The 15739-nt window shown below is 41.8% G+C and overlaps 1 protein-coding gene across 5 annotated transcripts in view; it reads left to right on the top strand.

The window, feature by feature from the left end:
- The window catches only part of BAZ1B (bromodomain adjacent to zinc finger domain 1B), a 57001-nt gene that overhangs the window by 27565 nt on the left and 13697 nt on the right, over positions 1-15739 (top strand). For all 5 annotated transcript variants that reach the window (XM_026084278.1, XM_026084277.1, XM_026084275.1 and 2 more), the window contains 4 exons: positions 4384-4495; positions 12064-12162; positions 12589-12766; positions 13796-13981. In XM_026084278.1, the coding sequence (XP_025940063.1) occupies positions 4384-4495; positions 12064-12162; positions 12589-12766; positions 13796-13981 (575 nt within the window). The remainder of the gene's footprint in view (positions 1-4383; positions 4496-12063; positions 12163-12588; positions 12767-13795; positions 13982-15739) is intronic.

A 15739-nucleotide genomic window follows, 5' to 3' on the forward strand; every position in this document is an offset into this window, starting at 1 on the left:
TATACCTGTGTGTGTACATTGTGCAGACTGGGGTGAGTGCCTGTGTGTATGTGTGTGCTGGACTGCAGCTTCCTTTTCACAGATTAATGAACTCCAGGTAGAGTTACATGCACAGTGTGACTGAGACCTCACTCAAAGGTGTAGCTAGAGGTTTTATAAGTTAATAAACTTTCCAGTCTTTCCCATAGCCGATTGTGATGACAGGTGAGGTGATGCATATATTTTGTGTGATGCTAGTTTGTTAACAGAATTACGCTATTTTGGATTGCCTTGTGGCTGTATTCACTGTATTGACAAGCAAAGCTGTCTCCTTGAGCAACTGCAGGGAGATTCTCTGTAACAGGCTGGTAAGCTTCTTTCAAAACATGCATCGGTAGAGCACACAGCACTTGAGCCTGCGTTAGGAGCCTAGCATCCTAGAAAGCAGGACCGAAAGAATCCTTTCTGTCCAAAGCAATCTGAACTCTAGGTATAAACATCCTTGGCAGGCTTTTGAGCAACCTAAGGTTGAAATTCTTCAACAGTGGAGAGTGCATCCCTGCTAAGCAGTCAGTCTCGTATTTGTCTGTTCTGATCTTCCTTAATGTCTAGCCTAAGTGGTCACCTGCTGCATTCAACTGTCTGAACTTTTTCCTAGCAGACCTGGGAAAAACGATTTGTTCTTTCTCTGCCATCAACCTCCTACATACTTATGAGTAGTTATATCCACCCTCATTTCCCTACTCCCCCTCCCCCAAGTCTAAAGTCCCTCTATTTTATGCCAACCTCCCTAATTGTTTTCCATAGCTTACAGTTTTTAAGACCCGTCTGGTCAAGTTAAACTCTCTCCAGCTGATCCATTATCTTGACTGAAATGGAGTTTTCAAAACTGCACGTGGAAGTCAAGGCTTCAATAACAAGTAGAGTGGAGCAAGACTGTTTCATGTCTCCATAAATTATATATTTCTGCTTGCATTACATCAGTGTGGTGGCAGCATCTTTTAACCAACGTGACTGATTTTCACTATTTGATGTACTGGAACACCCAGCTGCCATTTGAACAGCACTTCCAGTGAAGTATTGTTCCTTACCCTGTATCTGCCATGGATTTTATTCCTGTTTAAGTTTAGAAGTCTGCCTCATGCACTGAATTGCTCTACTTTTTTCCTAGATCAATATTCATTTTTTGAGACAATTTTATTCTCCAAAGTGTTTGACACAGCATGTGAGATCTAAAGGCAGCAGTGTAGCACAAGCTGCTGATTTTGTTAAATGCTGTGTCCTCAATATGGTAGCTAGATTTGATGCCAAGCTTTAGGCAAGCTTTAGATCTGTTACCTATATCATGCAATCAGTGCAGCTGGTGTTCCTTCTATCCAGCACCTCAGAGCAGAGCCTGCTTGCCAGTCGCCTGCAGTGAGTTCACTTTGACACATACTTGAATAAGCAAATGATAATAGGCGATTTACCTGCCCTTCAAGATGAAGGTGCCAGTATTGTGGGCCAACCTCCACATCTGCTTTTCAGAGTGCTGAACACATTGGGCTTGAGGAGAGGCAGGTTTACTTCATAGGGGACATGCCCGTTTGCGTGACTGCCTGCCTTTGCCAGCTGCAGTTACCAGGTGGTGATCTATGTGTAGGCTTTCCCTGGCAAAAAAGAAAAAGGCAAACCTGTGCTGCCCAAGCCACAGTTCAGAACAAAATGAGAGGTTACCCTTAGGTCATCTGTGGTTCTAATGAAGTGATCTGCAGTTGTGGGGGGGGTTGTTTTTTTTCTTTTTTTTGGACTCTGAACTGAAGTAAAATTCAAAGCACTTTCATGTCATTTTAAAGAGAATAGTCTACGTTCTCTCTGCTCTTTCTGGCAACAGTTTGTACTATTACAGCTATTACTCTTTAAGATAGCCAAAGCTGGACTGTTGAAAGGCAGGGTATTTGAAGGAGCCTTATTATGACCGCAAGGTACGGAGAGAGAATTGCTGCCATTTGCCTTCAGAGAGAATGTATGTCTATTGCAGTGCTGGAGAAGCTGAAATGAATTTCATTCACCCACCTCTCTCATGCTTTCTGGACTTAAATAATTTTAACTCTCTGTAGAGGAAATGCTTTTCTTGGCATAAGTGTCCCTTTCACAATGCTTACAGGTTTTCTTTAGCTGTTGACAGGAGACCCTGTTAGCTACCTCTAGTTTACTTCTCTTCCACTAAGAATATTCGGTTACCTTTTCTCTGGTCAGAACTGCAAAAATGCAGTTGTCATCAAAGAAGTTCTTACATGATTGTAGTGTTAGATTTTTTTTCTTAGGGTGCACCATGGCCCTCTACTTGCTTTTCACAGAATCACAGAATCGCTGAGGTTGGAAGGGACCTCTGGAGATCATCTAGTCCAACCCCCCTGCTCAAGCAGGGTCACCTAGAGCACATTGCACAGGATTGCATCCAGGCACGTTTTGAATATCTCCAGAGAAGGAGACTCCACCACCTCTCGGGGCAACCCGTTCCAGTGCTCTGTCACCCTCACAGTGAAAAAGTTTTTCCTCATGTTMAGATGGAAGTGTCTGTGTTTCAGTTTGTGCCCRTTGCCTCGCGTCCTGTCGYTCGGCACCACTGAAAAGAGTCTGGTCCCATCCTCTCGACACCCTCCCTTCAGATACTTGTACACATTGATAAGATCTCCTCTCAGCCTTCTCTTCTCCAAGCTAAACAGGCCAAGCTCTCTCAGCCTTTCCTCATAAGAGAGATGCTCCAGTCCCCTAATCATCTTTGTGGCCCTTCGCTGGACTTGCTCCAGTAGTGCCACATCCCTCTTGTACTGGGGAGCCCAGAACTGGACGCAGTACTCCAGATGTGGCCTCACCAGGGCTGAGTAGAGGGGGAGAATCACCTCCCTCGACCTGCTGGCAGCACTCTTCCTGATGCACCCCAGGATACCATTGGCCTTCTTGGCCACAAGGGCACATTGCTGCCTCATGCTTAACTTGGTGTCCACCAGCACTCCCAGGTCCTTCTCCACAGAGCTGCTTTCCAGCAGGTCAACCCCCAACCTGTACTGGTGCATGGCATTATTCCTCCCCAGGTGCAGGACCCTGCACTTCCCTTTGTTGAACTTCAGGAGGTTCCTCTCTGCCCACCTCTCCAGCCTGTCCAAGTCTCTCTGAATGGCAGCACAGCCCTCTGGCGTATCGGCCACTCCTCCCAGTTTTGTATCGTCAGCAAACTTGCTGAGGGTGCACTCTGTGCCTTCATCCAGGTCATTGATGAAGAAGTTGAACAAGACTGGACCCAGTACTGACCCCTGGGGGACACCGCTAGCTACAGGCCTCCAACTAGACTCTGCCGCTGATCACAACTCTCTGAGCTCTGCCATTCAGCAAGTTCTCAATCCACCTCACTGTCCCCTCATCTAAACCACACTTCCTGAGCTTGTCTATGAGGATGCTATGGGAGACAGTGTCAAAAGCCTTGCTGAAGTCAAGGTAGACAACATCCACWGCTCTCCCCTCATCTACCCAGCCAGTCATTCCATCATAGAAGGCTATCAGATTGGTTAGGCATGATTTCCCCTTGGTGAAGCCATGCTGACTACTCCTGATCACCTTCTTTTCCTCCACTTTTAATTGATTTACCCCCTCCCCACAATGATGTATGCACGTGTGCACATGTGCACACGCATACACATGCACTCATGCAAACATGTATATATAGTGCATTATTTATTTAAAAAAAACAACAAAACACAGCTTCCAGTTACTTTCTTCCGAATGATTGCTCTAAGACTAACCAGTGTTCCAGAGTAAGGGATATGACAGCTGGAAATCCTATAACATGAAAGACATTTAAGAAGTGGAGGAGGAGGGAGATGGCTTTCTTTAAACAGTTAATTTCATATATGAATCTTTAACTGCGTGACCAGCAGGAACTGTTGCATGGATTTTCTGTAGTGTAGGAATACACATTTGGCATAATAGGCACTGTATTAAAATATCCACTAATAATTTACTGGTATTCAAGTTTTTTGTTGGGGGAAGATGCTCAGAAATACAAATTCATTCTATTTATAACACATACAATTCTAAGAGTACTTTGTCAGTATATAGCTAAAGAATGAAATTAGTTGTACATATTTGATATAGTAACAATTCTTCTTTTATTTTGTGTATGTACTTTTATAATGCAGTAATATTTTCTTTAAAGATTGGCTATCATTTTGGTGTTTCTATAAATGGATATACCATGTTGAGTTTAGCAAAGTAAAGCTAGATTAGTTTTCTCTGACAGACTGCTGAACTACATGCTGAATATAAACACTTTAACTGGAGACAGTTTAGTTTTGCAAAATAAAATTGCTGATTGAGGAGAAATGTGAGTGAGAATACGTTTGAGCTTGTGCTTTTCTTTTACAGATAAGCGGAAGAGCACAGCCACGGATGGCAGAGTGAGCATACTTCATAGGTCTGTGCATGTTGCAGACATTCCTGCAGAGACCACTACACCTAAACAGGGACAGAACTTGTGGTAATACATGCTTTTATAGCTGTGAAATACTCAAAGCATAGAGGTCAAGGAAACTATATAGAGATTTCATTTGATACAATACAGAATAATCAGTAATATCTCTTGAACATGTACTTTCTCTTCCTCCTGATAGCCGATGGTCATCTTGGATCCTATTACTCTTTCAGTACTTCATTTAGCAGCCTGCCAGGCCTCTATTATTGATATCATTACTAGTAGTGAATGGGTAATAGGGCAGCTGATCCAAGAGTCAGTAGAACCATTCTAGTCAGCCTAATTAATCTGACTTAAAGCCAATGTAAATTAACCTAGGAAAACTGCTTTGGTATATTGTTTTTTATACTCGAAAGAAATGTTAATTCTTTTGTAGTTGCTGTGGACTTTTTTTACATACTGGTAAACAAAACAACAACAACAAAAAGCTGTGACCTAGCTAACAATGCCTAGTTTTTTTCATGGCTCATCTCAGCAGATCTGAGTTGTGGCACATGTGATCCTTGAGCACATGAAATTGAAGTCTTCATTGAGATCTTTGGAGCCAGGCCTATGCCCTGCATGTCCTTGTGGTATGTGAGACATGCAGGGCCATCCTCCCACTCTTCCTCAGTGTCTTCTTTCTTCCTAGGTTTCAAAATGGACTGTGGTGTTGTCCATTTGTTCTCCTGTAGCATCACACCATGGAATCGATTTCTGTAGCTACTGATAATTATTATAGCTTAGCAAAATTATTCTTCTGTGTAGACAGCCTGTTATGTCTGTAATTCCTCCCTTATGCCAAGCAGTAGCCAGCAAAATGTCTTTTAACTAAATGAATCAAATCTAAATTCTGTACCTTCAAGCAAATCTGGTTATGACTCACTCCAGTGATTGACCCTGCCAGTGTCTCTTCTCTTTAAAGAAAATTCCCTATGTTGACCATTGCCGTACATGGTAAGGAGTGATCAACAATGTCCCCATGCCAGAAAAGTTGGCTGTAGCTTTACTTACTAAACTGCCTATGAGGGACTCCACATTTAGATAATTCTGAAAAGTAACTGTCACAAAGTATTTGTTCCTGCAGCTCCTGTTAGCACTGGCTCTTCCACAGAGTTTTCCACTACTGATAAAGTGATATTACAGCATCTTTGCTAAATATCACCAGTTGTAAGCTTAGCTCCAAAGCATAGTTCCACTGCTGCCACAATAAGTCAGAACTACTTTACTAAAAATGTTCCTGCTCCTGCAAGCAGGAAATGTCAGAGACTGAAATTTGTGTACCTTTTGACTCATCTAAGTGATCAGCATTGAGTGCTGATTCTTTGGATTGCTCTACCCATACTTTTTCACTGCCAGCAAGTCTTGGGAGACAGCAGTTTCCTCTGCATGCCCTCACCCTGTCTAATATTGCCATGCCAAACCTCAGCCCCTTCCTCAGTCTAGTCCTTTGCACATCTTGTCACATGGCCAAAATTCAAGTAATTGAGTATTCTAAAGGAGTGAATGTTAAACAGGAGATCTTAGAGGAAGAGAACAGTAAGATCCACAGGAAAGTCCTCTCTGTTCTCCCTAACTGCCTCTTCTAATACTAGGTCTTCATTTAGCAGAGATGGCAAGATGTGCACCAGAAGGACAAATTATATAAGGAAAACGGTAGCTTATATTAATGGTGGAGGATGCTATAAATTGAGAACAGCGCAAAGTCAAATCAGATGAGTTAACAAGCAACACAGTCCCTGTGATTTGAAATTCCAGGCCTAAGATGGAAGAATATCATATTTGAATAGCTTGATCAAGTTGGCAACTCTCAATGACAGACTGAGAGAGATCAGAGAGGTTAAAAAGGTAGGAGTGCTTTATAGAGTAACTAGTCACAGAACCCAGAAGAGGAGAAGCAGCTCTTTGAACCAGGTCCAGTACACTCTCAGGACTGAATTATATTATATTATTGAAGAGCTGCTTTGTAAGAAGTGACCATAATGTGCTTAGATCCAGTATTCTCACAAGAGACAACAGATTTGCTACAGTCATGCTTATTTTAAAAATGAGAACTACATAAAAAATTAAGATGATTTCTAAAAAGAAGTGTGGGGGGAGGGAAACTCTGGAAATTGCAGCCAAAGACCTACAGTGCTTTCAGAGAGATTGTCTTGAAGTTTCCATACTAGTTGTTCAAAGCAAGTGCCTCTTACATTTGAGAAGATTTGAGGAAACTTGGAAATAAAAAAACAACAAAAACAGTGTCAGTATGGTTCATGTCAGGGTAAAGGAGTTGTTAAAAGAAAGAAGACCTACTTAAAAACCATGATTGTTTTTTAACAAACCTAAATGAAGGAGATAAAAAAGAACATAAACCGAAGTACAAAATGAAGGCAAAACAATCTTTTTTCCTTGAGGAACGATCTGTTTTATTAGATCTGTTGCTACAGGGCCTGAGAGAAGCTAAACTGCTCTGGATAAGAGGGAAGATCTCACAAGTGAATAATTGATTAAGAAATAGGAAATAAATTACAGAAGTAATGAGTCATTTTTGTGCTCAATGGGAGGTCTGTTAAGCTAGAGAGGAAGGGAGAAGTCTCCTAAAGAAAGAGTATTTTCTCTTGATACAAAAACAAGGGGTCAGCAAATTAAACTAGCAAATGGCAGTTTTAGGAGAAAAAGGAAAGTACTACTTCACATTGTGCAGTTGGTATGTGCAGCTCACTGCTACCAGCTGCTGTGGATCTTCAAATCTGTACAGATTCAAAACACCAGTTGGACAAATCACTGAAAAAAGTTTATGAAGTGTTAAGCACAAAGATTCTAGTCGCGACACAAAGTTCTCAAGCAGTAGATGCTGAAATCTGCAGGGGCAGGCTGAGGAAATGTCACTACGTGCCTGCTCTGCCCTTCTGCCATTCAAAAATAAGACACTGGACAGTGTAGGGTTTTTTTGTTTGTTTGTTTGTTTTGGCCTGGCTCTTATGCCACATGATCTTTGATTTCTTTCCATTTTGGGACGTGCTAGGAAGGACTGCTAACAATCACAGCATTTGCTGATTTTTACTGGAAGAGAATATCATGCCCATGTGCATTGTTCTCCCAAGGAAATTGGCCATGTTAGGATGTCAAGGTAAAGCAATACAAATGGAGGATCTGAGCCAAACTTGGGCCTTCATGCTCTTAAAGTGAGCAGGGGGCACAATGGCCATTTGTCAAGGATAGCCACTTCTAACTTAGCCTTCTTCTGTACTGTCTGCATGACTTTCTCCAAACTGACAGGGCCTCCTAAAGCCATTCCTACAGATAAGCAGTAAGCTTCTTCAGCTGAAAGACTTTTTTTTTAAAGCTTTAGAACTGCAAAGAGCCTGTTTGCTAAATACTTGTCTGACAACTATCACCATTCACAGGTAAGCTTCCACCAAGGAAAAAAAGAAAAGAAAAGAAAAGAAAAAGGGACAAACTGAGATATGTTATTTCAGAGGATAGCCAGTAACTAGAACTTCCATTTGAGGAAATCTGTGTTCCTATTATAATACTTTACTCTGTGGCTGTTGCCATTGATCTGTTTCCAGTCTCAAGGACTCCCATGAGCAATAGATAGTTACAGAAGAGTCTCCTCTGGCTGCTTTTTGCACATTGTCCTTGCACACACTGAGTAGCTCTAAGATCACACTGAAGTCATTGGATATCTACACCCCTATTGTTTGGATACCAGAGCTGGTTCAGCTATAACTCAGAGTGCTAGCACGTGATGCATAGGAAATTTCATTTCTTTGTGTTCTGCTTTAACTTCTACCGTCTGTTTCTTTTTCCTAGTTGTACATTTAAGGTGAGATTAAGAGTAGCCTCACAGTGACAGTAGAACTTCTTTGGCTTAACCCTGTTTTTATGCTTTACCCAAGATCAATGAGTCTTGGAAGTGACTACCAAGTTAACTCCGTGAATAGTTGTATTTCACAGTCCTGCCCCTTTTCTCCATGAGGATGGGAGCTCACAGGACAAAGATAAGGGGAGAAAGATTCCATTCTTCTGCCAAGAGCCACAGAAGCTGTATATCATGGAAGTGGTTCTGCTTTCAGTGCTTTGCCCCCAAAAAGAAGAGGGCTAGGTGTTCTATTTATCAGAATGATAAATGCCTGGTTATTTGTTCTAGCTCCTGTCTTCTCCAGACAGATGGGCCAGTCCCGTTTCTAACATTGTTTACCACTTTCGCCAGTGTTGATGCTTATTAAAAAAGCTCCCCATTAAAACCTTCCGGGCACATGGTCCCTGAAAAAAATCTTTTGTCCACAGTGTAGCGCTTTATAAGCTATGTACATACTTGTCTTTCCTGCAAGAACCACAGGTTAACCAAAACCTTTGTAGTATGCAGGAGACTTCTCACTCATCCTGGCCAGAAAGCAGTTGAATTTTGGAAATAGTGGCATCTCTACAGAGTAACTCCCGTTGTTCTTCATCTATTAGGAATACACCATGATATGGCGGGTCCCCTCAGCAGACAATTTGAGTTAACCATGAGTGAGTGCTGAAAGACTCCATTCTCACGCCTATATTCTACAGATGGAGTTGCCCTGTTTGCCACCAACCCTCCAGAGCAGGTACTGATCCTGGGCTCCTCTAGATGTTGTCCTCTTGATTTCTTCATTCCCTAGTCTGCAGTCCAGGTTTTATACCTTTCTTTCTGTCCCTCACAGTCTGTAGCCTGAGAACAGGAAGGAATATTCAACATGAGTGAATGCTGATAGCTCCTTTTGACTCAATGCTTGTGTCAGTTGTCCCATCTGTAATGATTGCTGACCAGTCTGCTGGCTTGTGCTGCCAGAATTGTGAGAAAAAAAATCTTGGTTGTTATTTAGGGATACAGACATTCCCACTATAAGATCAATTTGAAGTCCTCCATCTGGGCGTGACAATAAGGTCTCAACTCTCCCACAGGTTTCTTTCCCCATCATTTTGGATTATTTTATTGTGCATAAGCTCTGTGTCAGGCCACATGAATGGCATCAATTATTTTTCCCCTCCCTCTTACCAAGCCCCACAAACTAATGACCCTATTGCCTCCCCCCATTAAAATGCCAGCACTGTTTTATCACATCCATGCTCCCAGCCTCATGCTGGTTGAGACCCTAGTTGGAAGCACAGGTGGTTCCTTCAGCTAGTAGCACATGGGACTGGATTGAGAACCAGGAGCTGTGGCTGCACAGAGCAGCAAGGTGCTGCCAGTCAAACTAATGTCACACACTTGAGTTCAGGCTGATGTAGACAGTTCTCACTCCCTCAAGTCCCAGTTCTTGCTCCCAGGGAGAGTTGGCAAGACCCAGGTGCCGGTTATAGATGCTCTCCCATCCGTGTCCCATTTCCTTTTCAGTGGGAACCTATTTGTGCTAGGACTTCCCTCTAGCTTTCTTTCAAGGATGATACCTGCTTTCTCACTCTAAATCTGGCCAGCAGCCTGTGTTGTCTTCCCCAAACCACATAACATTGGTGAATCCAAGCACCATACCTTAACTGTTTCCAGTGGCTTTTCGTTTTTACAATAGGGCAAAACGGTGCAGGGAATTCCATTTTTACATTTGCAGCTGTGGGGAAAGCTGAGAAAACTCGGGCAATGTCTTCTCAGCTATTTTCCAACTGGATTCCTTGGTGTACCATCAGCAGTGATTAATGCTTTCATCCTGACCTAGACAACCTTCTCAACATGTCTGTGTAGTCCTCTACTGGGTATCTGCAGGGCAACTGTTTTGAGGTTTGGTTTATGCCATTCCCATATTGTGACAGATTCTTCATACTTGAAATAATGGTTTAGGATCAATACCAAGGTTTGTCCCAAGGTTTTGGAGGCTAATTTGATACCAAATATTCTGGAGAAATTTCTTTTTATTTAGAAGAAGTCTAGTAGACTTAGAAATGCTAGACCTTGCAGTAGTCTGTGTGTAGACCTTTCAGTGAATGTAGGAATGCTAGTTAGTCACCATAAGTAGCATCTGTAAGAAAAAGACACAAGCTGTATTGCTACTTGACTTGGGTTTGTGTGAATGTCTGTTGGGTCCCATGACCAGTCCTCAATCACTGCCACTTTTGAAGTGCCTATGCTAGGCTCTAGTGAGTGAAAGATGTTTGGGGCTGCTCTCTCCTATTTGTCCCAGGGAAGGTGTGCAGAGGATAGGGATGGCCAAAAGATTAGAAATCTGTGTGCAAAGTGAGGGTGCTCTGCAGTGTTGAAGTGTGCTGAAGCAGGTGACTGGCAAGCAATGATTCTTCTTCCTTTAATTCTTAGTTTTTAAACAATCAATCCTATGTTTTATTATTGTAATTAATTTACTAAATAAATGCCAAGTAAGTCAGCCCATTTCTCTAATTTGAGCACATCAGACCTCTGAAACAGTTACTTTTTAGATATGTTATTCAGTAAGTATTTCTGCTGGAAAAAGAAAATATTGCAAATACTCTTATTCCAAGAGGAGCTAGGACAGCATCTTTCTTTAGCTTTTGCTTGTCTCTTCTAAGCTTGTGCCCAAGAATTAAAATTAGATCTGGAGTCTTCACTTTGGCCAGTAAGGATCACATAGTGACCCTTGCAGCTGTTCCCATTTAAGGTCAGTTTTGCCATTCCCACGCTTCCCTTTTTAAGGAGCAATTCTCTTCTAGAAGTTGTATCATCAGCATCAGTTTATGTAAATGAACTCTGAAGCTCAAGCTGAATTCCACCTTCCTCCCTCCCAGGTGACGAAGCTCCATGGCATTATAGAAAACAGTGGTAGGAAAAGTGCAGAATTTGAGACTGTCTTAAAGCTATTTTAAATCTGCAGGCCAGCATTAAAGCCAATAGGTAGATTGCATTGAATTGTACTCTGGAATTGCTTGTAGTGCCTTGTGTAGAGAAGTCTTCAAAAGTTCTGCCCTTTTAGATTCAACTAAGGGCAGACTACCATTGCTCTCCTTAAAGGCTTTCTGAGGAAAAAGGTTTAAAGCTAATGAATATGGTTTTCACATATTGTATTTGAGCTTCAAGTTAATGCTAGCTTCTTACAAATGAGAACTTCTGCACTGACAGAGGTCATAGCCTTCACAGTCACAAATCTACAACTTCAGCAATTATGGTATAAATATGGTATAGGACATACCCGTTTTTAATCTAGGGACTTCTTGGGTTAATGAAATAAGCTGAAGGCTCTGCAGAAAGAATGATGAAATTGCCATGCTATGCAGTACATAACATGCTAATCTTTTTCTAGTGTGTTAAAAATTATATTCAGATTACTTAAGATGACTGCAATTTAATAAATCTAATCCCTAGAGTAGATGACAAAATTCAAATGCCAATGTTTTAATAAACTTAATGGGGGGAAATCCGTAAATCAGTTCTGTGTTTCTTTTGCTTCTGTTTTTCCTACCCTGAATTTGGCTGAATTTGGGGACCTTTAAATGAGGCCAATCTTAGTCAAAATTCTTTTACCAGCATAACTGGAAGTGTTTCACCTTGCTCCATGGGGTTGGGATAATGGTTAGTTGTCATCCCTGCCTACCAGTATTTGTGAACTATTTAAGAGAAAAATCTGTCCTGCCACAGATATACTTGAGCTGATGTTGGTGCATGTTATATCTTTCAGGTTTCTCTGTGACAGTCAGAAGGAGTTGGATGAGCTGCTGGATTGCCTGCACCCACAAGGAGTAAGAGAGAGTCAGCTAAAGGAGCGTCTGCAGAAGAAGTGAGCCTGCTGGGGTTTTTTTTCTATGTGCTTTCTCAAAGTCAAAATATATCCACTTCATAGCAAGCCTTTCCATTCCTGGGGCACATGTTCCATGCTTTGCTTTGTGCATGTGCTGGAGAGGAGAGGCTATTTAGAATGAGAAATTACTCTTTTTAGACAATAACTGCAAGTTTTTGATCGGTAATGGTCTAAACTGTGAAGAGGTTCTGTCAGTTTTTTAATTGCTCCTTGCAACTGGAAGCAAAGGCAATGTTGTTTCATCCACAGAGGCAGGACTACCATGTACTTTCTTGAGTGTTTTCAAAGAATATTCTGCCCTAGTGGAGCATGCAGATCACACAGGATGCTGTCGTTGCCCCAGTGCCCTCACAACACACAAGGCACTGGCCTGCACGTGTTCAAAGGTTGTTCTTGATTTTGCAGGTATCAGGACATCACACATTCTATCCATTTGGCTCGGAAACAGAACCTGGGCCTTAAATCCTGTGATGGTAACCAGGAACTGCTGAACTACCTCCGAAGTGATCTAATTGAGGTTGCAACCCGGCTGCAGAAAGGAGGGCTGGGATATGTTGATGTGACACCAGAATTTGAAGCCAGAGTGAGTGAAGAGGCAAAGTAGTACCAAGAAAGACAAAACATGAGTTGATACCTTTTGTGGAAGCTCTTGAGTCTTTGGTTCTCCTCAAATGAGAGGATCGGGAAAATCAGTAGAGTTTTCCTGTGCATGTCCTCTTTCCAAACTGGTATTTCAAGATTACGTAGCTGCTGGCTTAAGATCCTTTTGGTATCGGTGGGTCATAACTTTGAAGCTAGGTGTCCTGCACGTCCTGTTTCCCACATCTGATGGCAGACTTCTTCAATGTGCTTTAGCAGAGCTCTTTGTAGCTGACTTTTAGCTTCTGTGTCAGAGCCAGCATGTTTTGTAATGAGACAGCAGTTTTCCATTTTGAGGGTTTCAATAAATTCAAACCACTTTAGGCTTGGGGTAATGATTGTGCTCCACTTCCAGGAGCTAAAGGGTGTTCTGTTCATGGTTTTGTCAGCCCAAGGAAGCTGTTGTGCAGTGAACTACAGTATGAATTTTCAGTGTTCTAGCTACTTCAGCCTAATTCACCTGAACAGTCCTGGTGCACTGAATCCTTTAAGAGGGGATAAACCTACAGGGTACAGGTAGAGCGTACACTCCTTTGTTTAGTGTATGCTCCTCTTACCAAAGAGCCACGTTTTCTGGTTTGGAGTGGTTCATGTTCTGTTAATCTCCATCTCAGTCACTGCGGTGACTTCCCCATGTAGATGAGACCATAAGTTTTAAGAGAAGGAGAGGAAAAGTGAAGTGATTAAAGGAACAATTGCTTACTGCTTGGTCATCATGGATTTCTTTTTTTAACGCATCATGTTTTTTTTTCTGAACTGACATTAACATTAAAGTGCTATGCATGATCATCAGCAGTGTATTAGCTCTAGCAGAAACAGCAGCAATACGCTGAATCCGTAACTATATGTGGAATATGGTGGATAGCAATAATGCATTAAGCATCAGATGTATCCATTTGCAGGACAGACTTACCTAAAAACAGAGTGGAAGGTAATGTTCAATTGTTACATGGTCATATGCTCTTCCTAACAGATATACTCACTGGAGAGCTTGAAGGATTTTGGAGAGTGTGTGGTTGCACTCCAGGCTGGTGTTATTAAGAAGTTTCTGCAAGGCTTCATGGCCCCCAAGCAGAAGAGAAGGAAACATCAAGGAGAAGACTGCATTGCCAAGGCTGAGGAGATAGATGAAGAAAAGAAAATGGCAGAAGAAGCTAAGGTATTGGTCTTCAGGGCTCCATTTTAGTCCTATAATATAACTCTTATTTGGGCAGGGATAGTACATTTCATCTAGTACTAAATCCTACATAGCTTCTCCCCATTCCAGGTTTTGAATGCAATCGATTTGGAGATATGGGGCCGGATGTTCCCCAGTTATTTTGAAGAGGAAAGATAGTATCAAAATAAAAATCATGCTGTGGAGTTATGGTTAATTTTCTTTCTATACACAGGAAATGAGGTGGTGTATTTCATTTTGTGCAGTTCCTTACACAAGTTGGATACTTGAATAAAAGCTTTTCATAGGAAATATTTTTAGAGAACTTAACAGAAGAAATTGTATCCATGAGAGAGGACTGACTAGTAAAATCAGTGACAAATTATTCTTAATGCCTTTTATCCATAAAGAAGAAGAGAGACATGTAGAGGTTTGGGGGACTGCGAGGGAGTAAGGTTCAGATAAAGACAGGTGATGTGCAAGAGGACACAAATCATCTGGATAGTGACACCCACAGAGGATGCTAAGCTGTGGGTTGCATACAGCTAGTCTGGACATCTGAGCTGTATGTTCCTGCAGTAGAAAAGCTTTGTTGTGGGGATACAGACATAGCCTCCCAAATCAAAGCTCAGAAGGCATGGAGAAGAGCTGCAGAGGTTTTGGTAGGGTCCTGCAGGCCGTTGAGTTGCACCACTATTTCATCCCAAGAGGAACACTGATGCTTAGGGTAGTTTCTATGTACCAAGTTGAATAGGATGTTAGTGACCCATGATATGATTCTTTTTTTTTCCTTCTCCTTCAAAGTGCCCTGCCCTGATTGACCACTGACTTCAGTAAAAGTAGCAAGACCAGAATTGGATCAACAGATGCATTTGCAAGTCCCAACTTTGAAAAGAAAGAGTAGATGCTTGATTGATGTGGGTTTGGGTTTTTTTGTTTAGGGGACTTAGGGGGGGCGGGTGTTAGGCTCTTGTCAGCATATGCTGGACCCTTGTCATTTGAGCATCAACTCTTTGTTAGGTTGTGACATTCCCATGTTAGCAGGATAATTAGAGGCACTTGAAATTTTCACATTCCCCATTTGTCCTGCTGTACTTAATTGTATGAGCTCTTTTAAAAATAGGTGTTGAATCTTCCAGTCCATAGCCCAGTGGGAATGGGAAGCTACCTTATCCTAAGAGTTATCAGCAGAAAATAAAACTATAAAAATCAGTTTTGTCTGGGACAGAATCACATTTCTCTGGATCATTACATTTCATATATCTACAGCAACACCAGATCTTACCTTGCTTTCAAAAGTATGTCTTATGGGTATAACTGTTCACACTTGAAAGTAATATCGGCTTTACTACAATAACTAAATGGATAGCAATTTAGCAATACAAACTCTGTATTTGAGCACTAGTTACTTCCCTACTAATGCTAAAGCTATCTCAGATTTCAGAACTAAGCTTTTATCTGCCTGAAATGTGAGCCACTTTTGATCATGAGTGTTTGATTAGTTTCTCCATTCCACCTTAGAGCATTGCCCTCCTACAGAGGGGCATGGTTACAGAGCATAATTCATTATAGCAAAGCCAGGTTTGTCTAACACACTTCACTCCAGCATGTGTTGAACTTGGCTGACCCTGATCTCATCAGAACTGGAAATGAGAGATTTGGACATCCTGTTTTCAAACCAGGTTAATGTAGTTGAAAGTGTTCGTTGTGACTGGATCATCTTAATTTGTACTTTCTTCCTCTGAAAATCAGCTGGGGCAG

The sequence above is a fragment of the Apteryx rowi genome, unplaced genomic scaffold (assembly GCF_003343035.1).
Source record: "Apteryx rowi isolate R43461 unplaced genomic scaffold, aptRow1 scaffold_632, whole genome shotgun sequence".
In the NCBI taxonomy this organism is placed as follows: domain Eukaryota; kingdom Metazoa; phylum Chordata; class Aves; order Apterygiformes; family Apterygidae; genus Apteryx; species Apteryx rowi.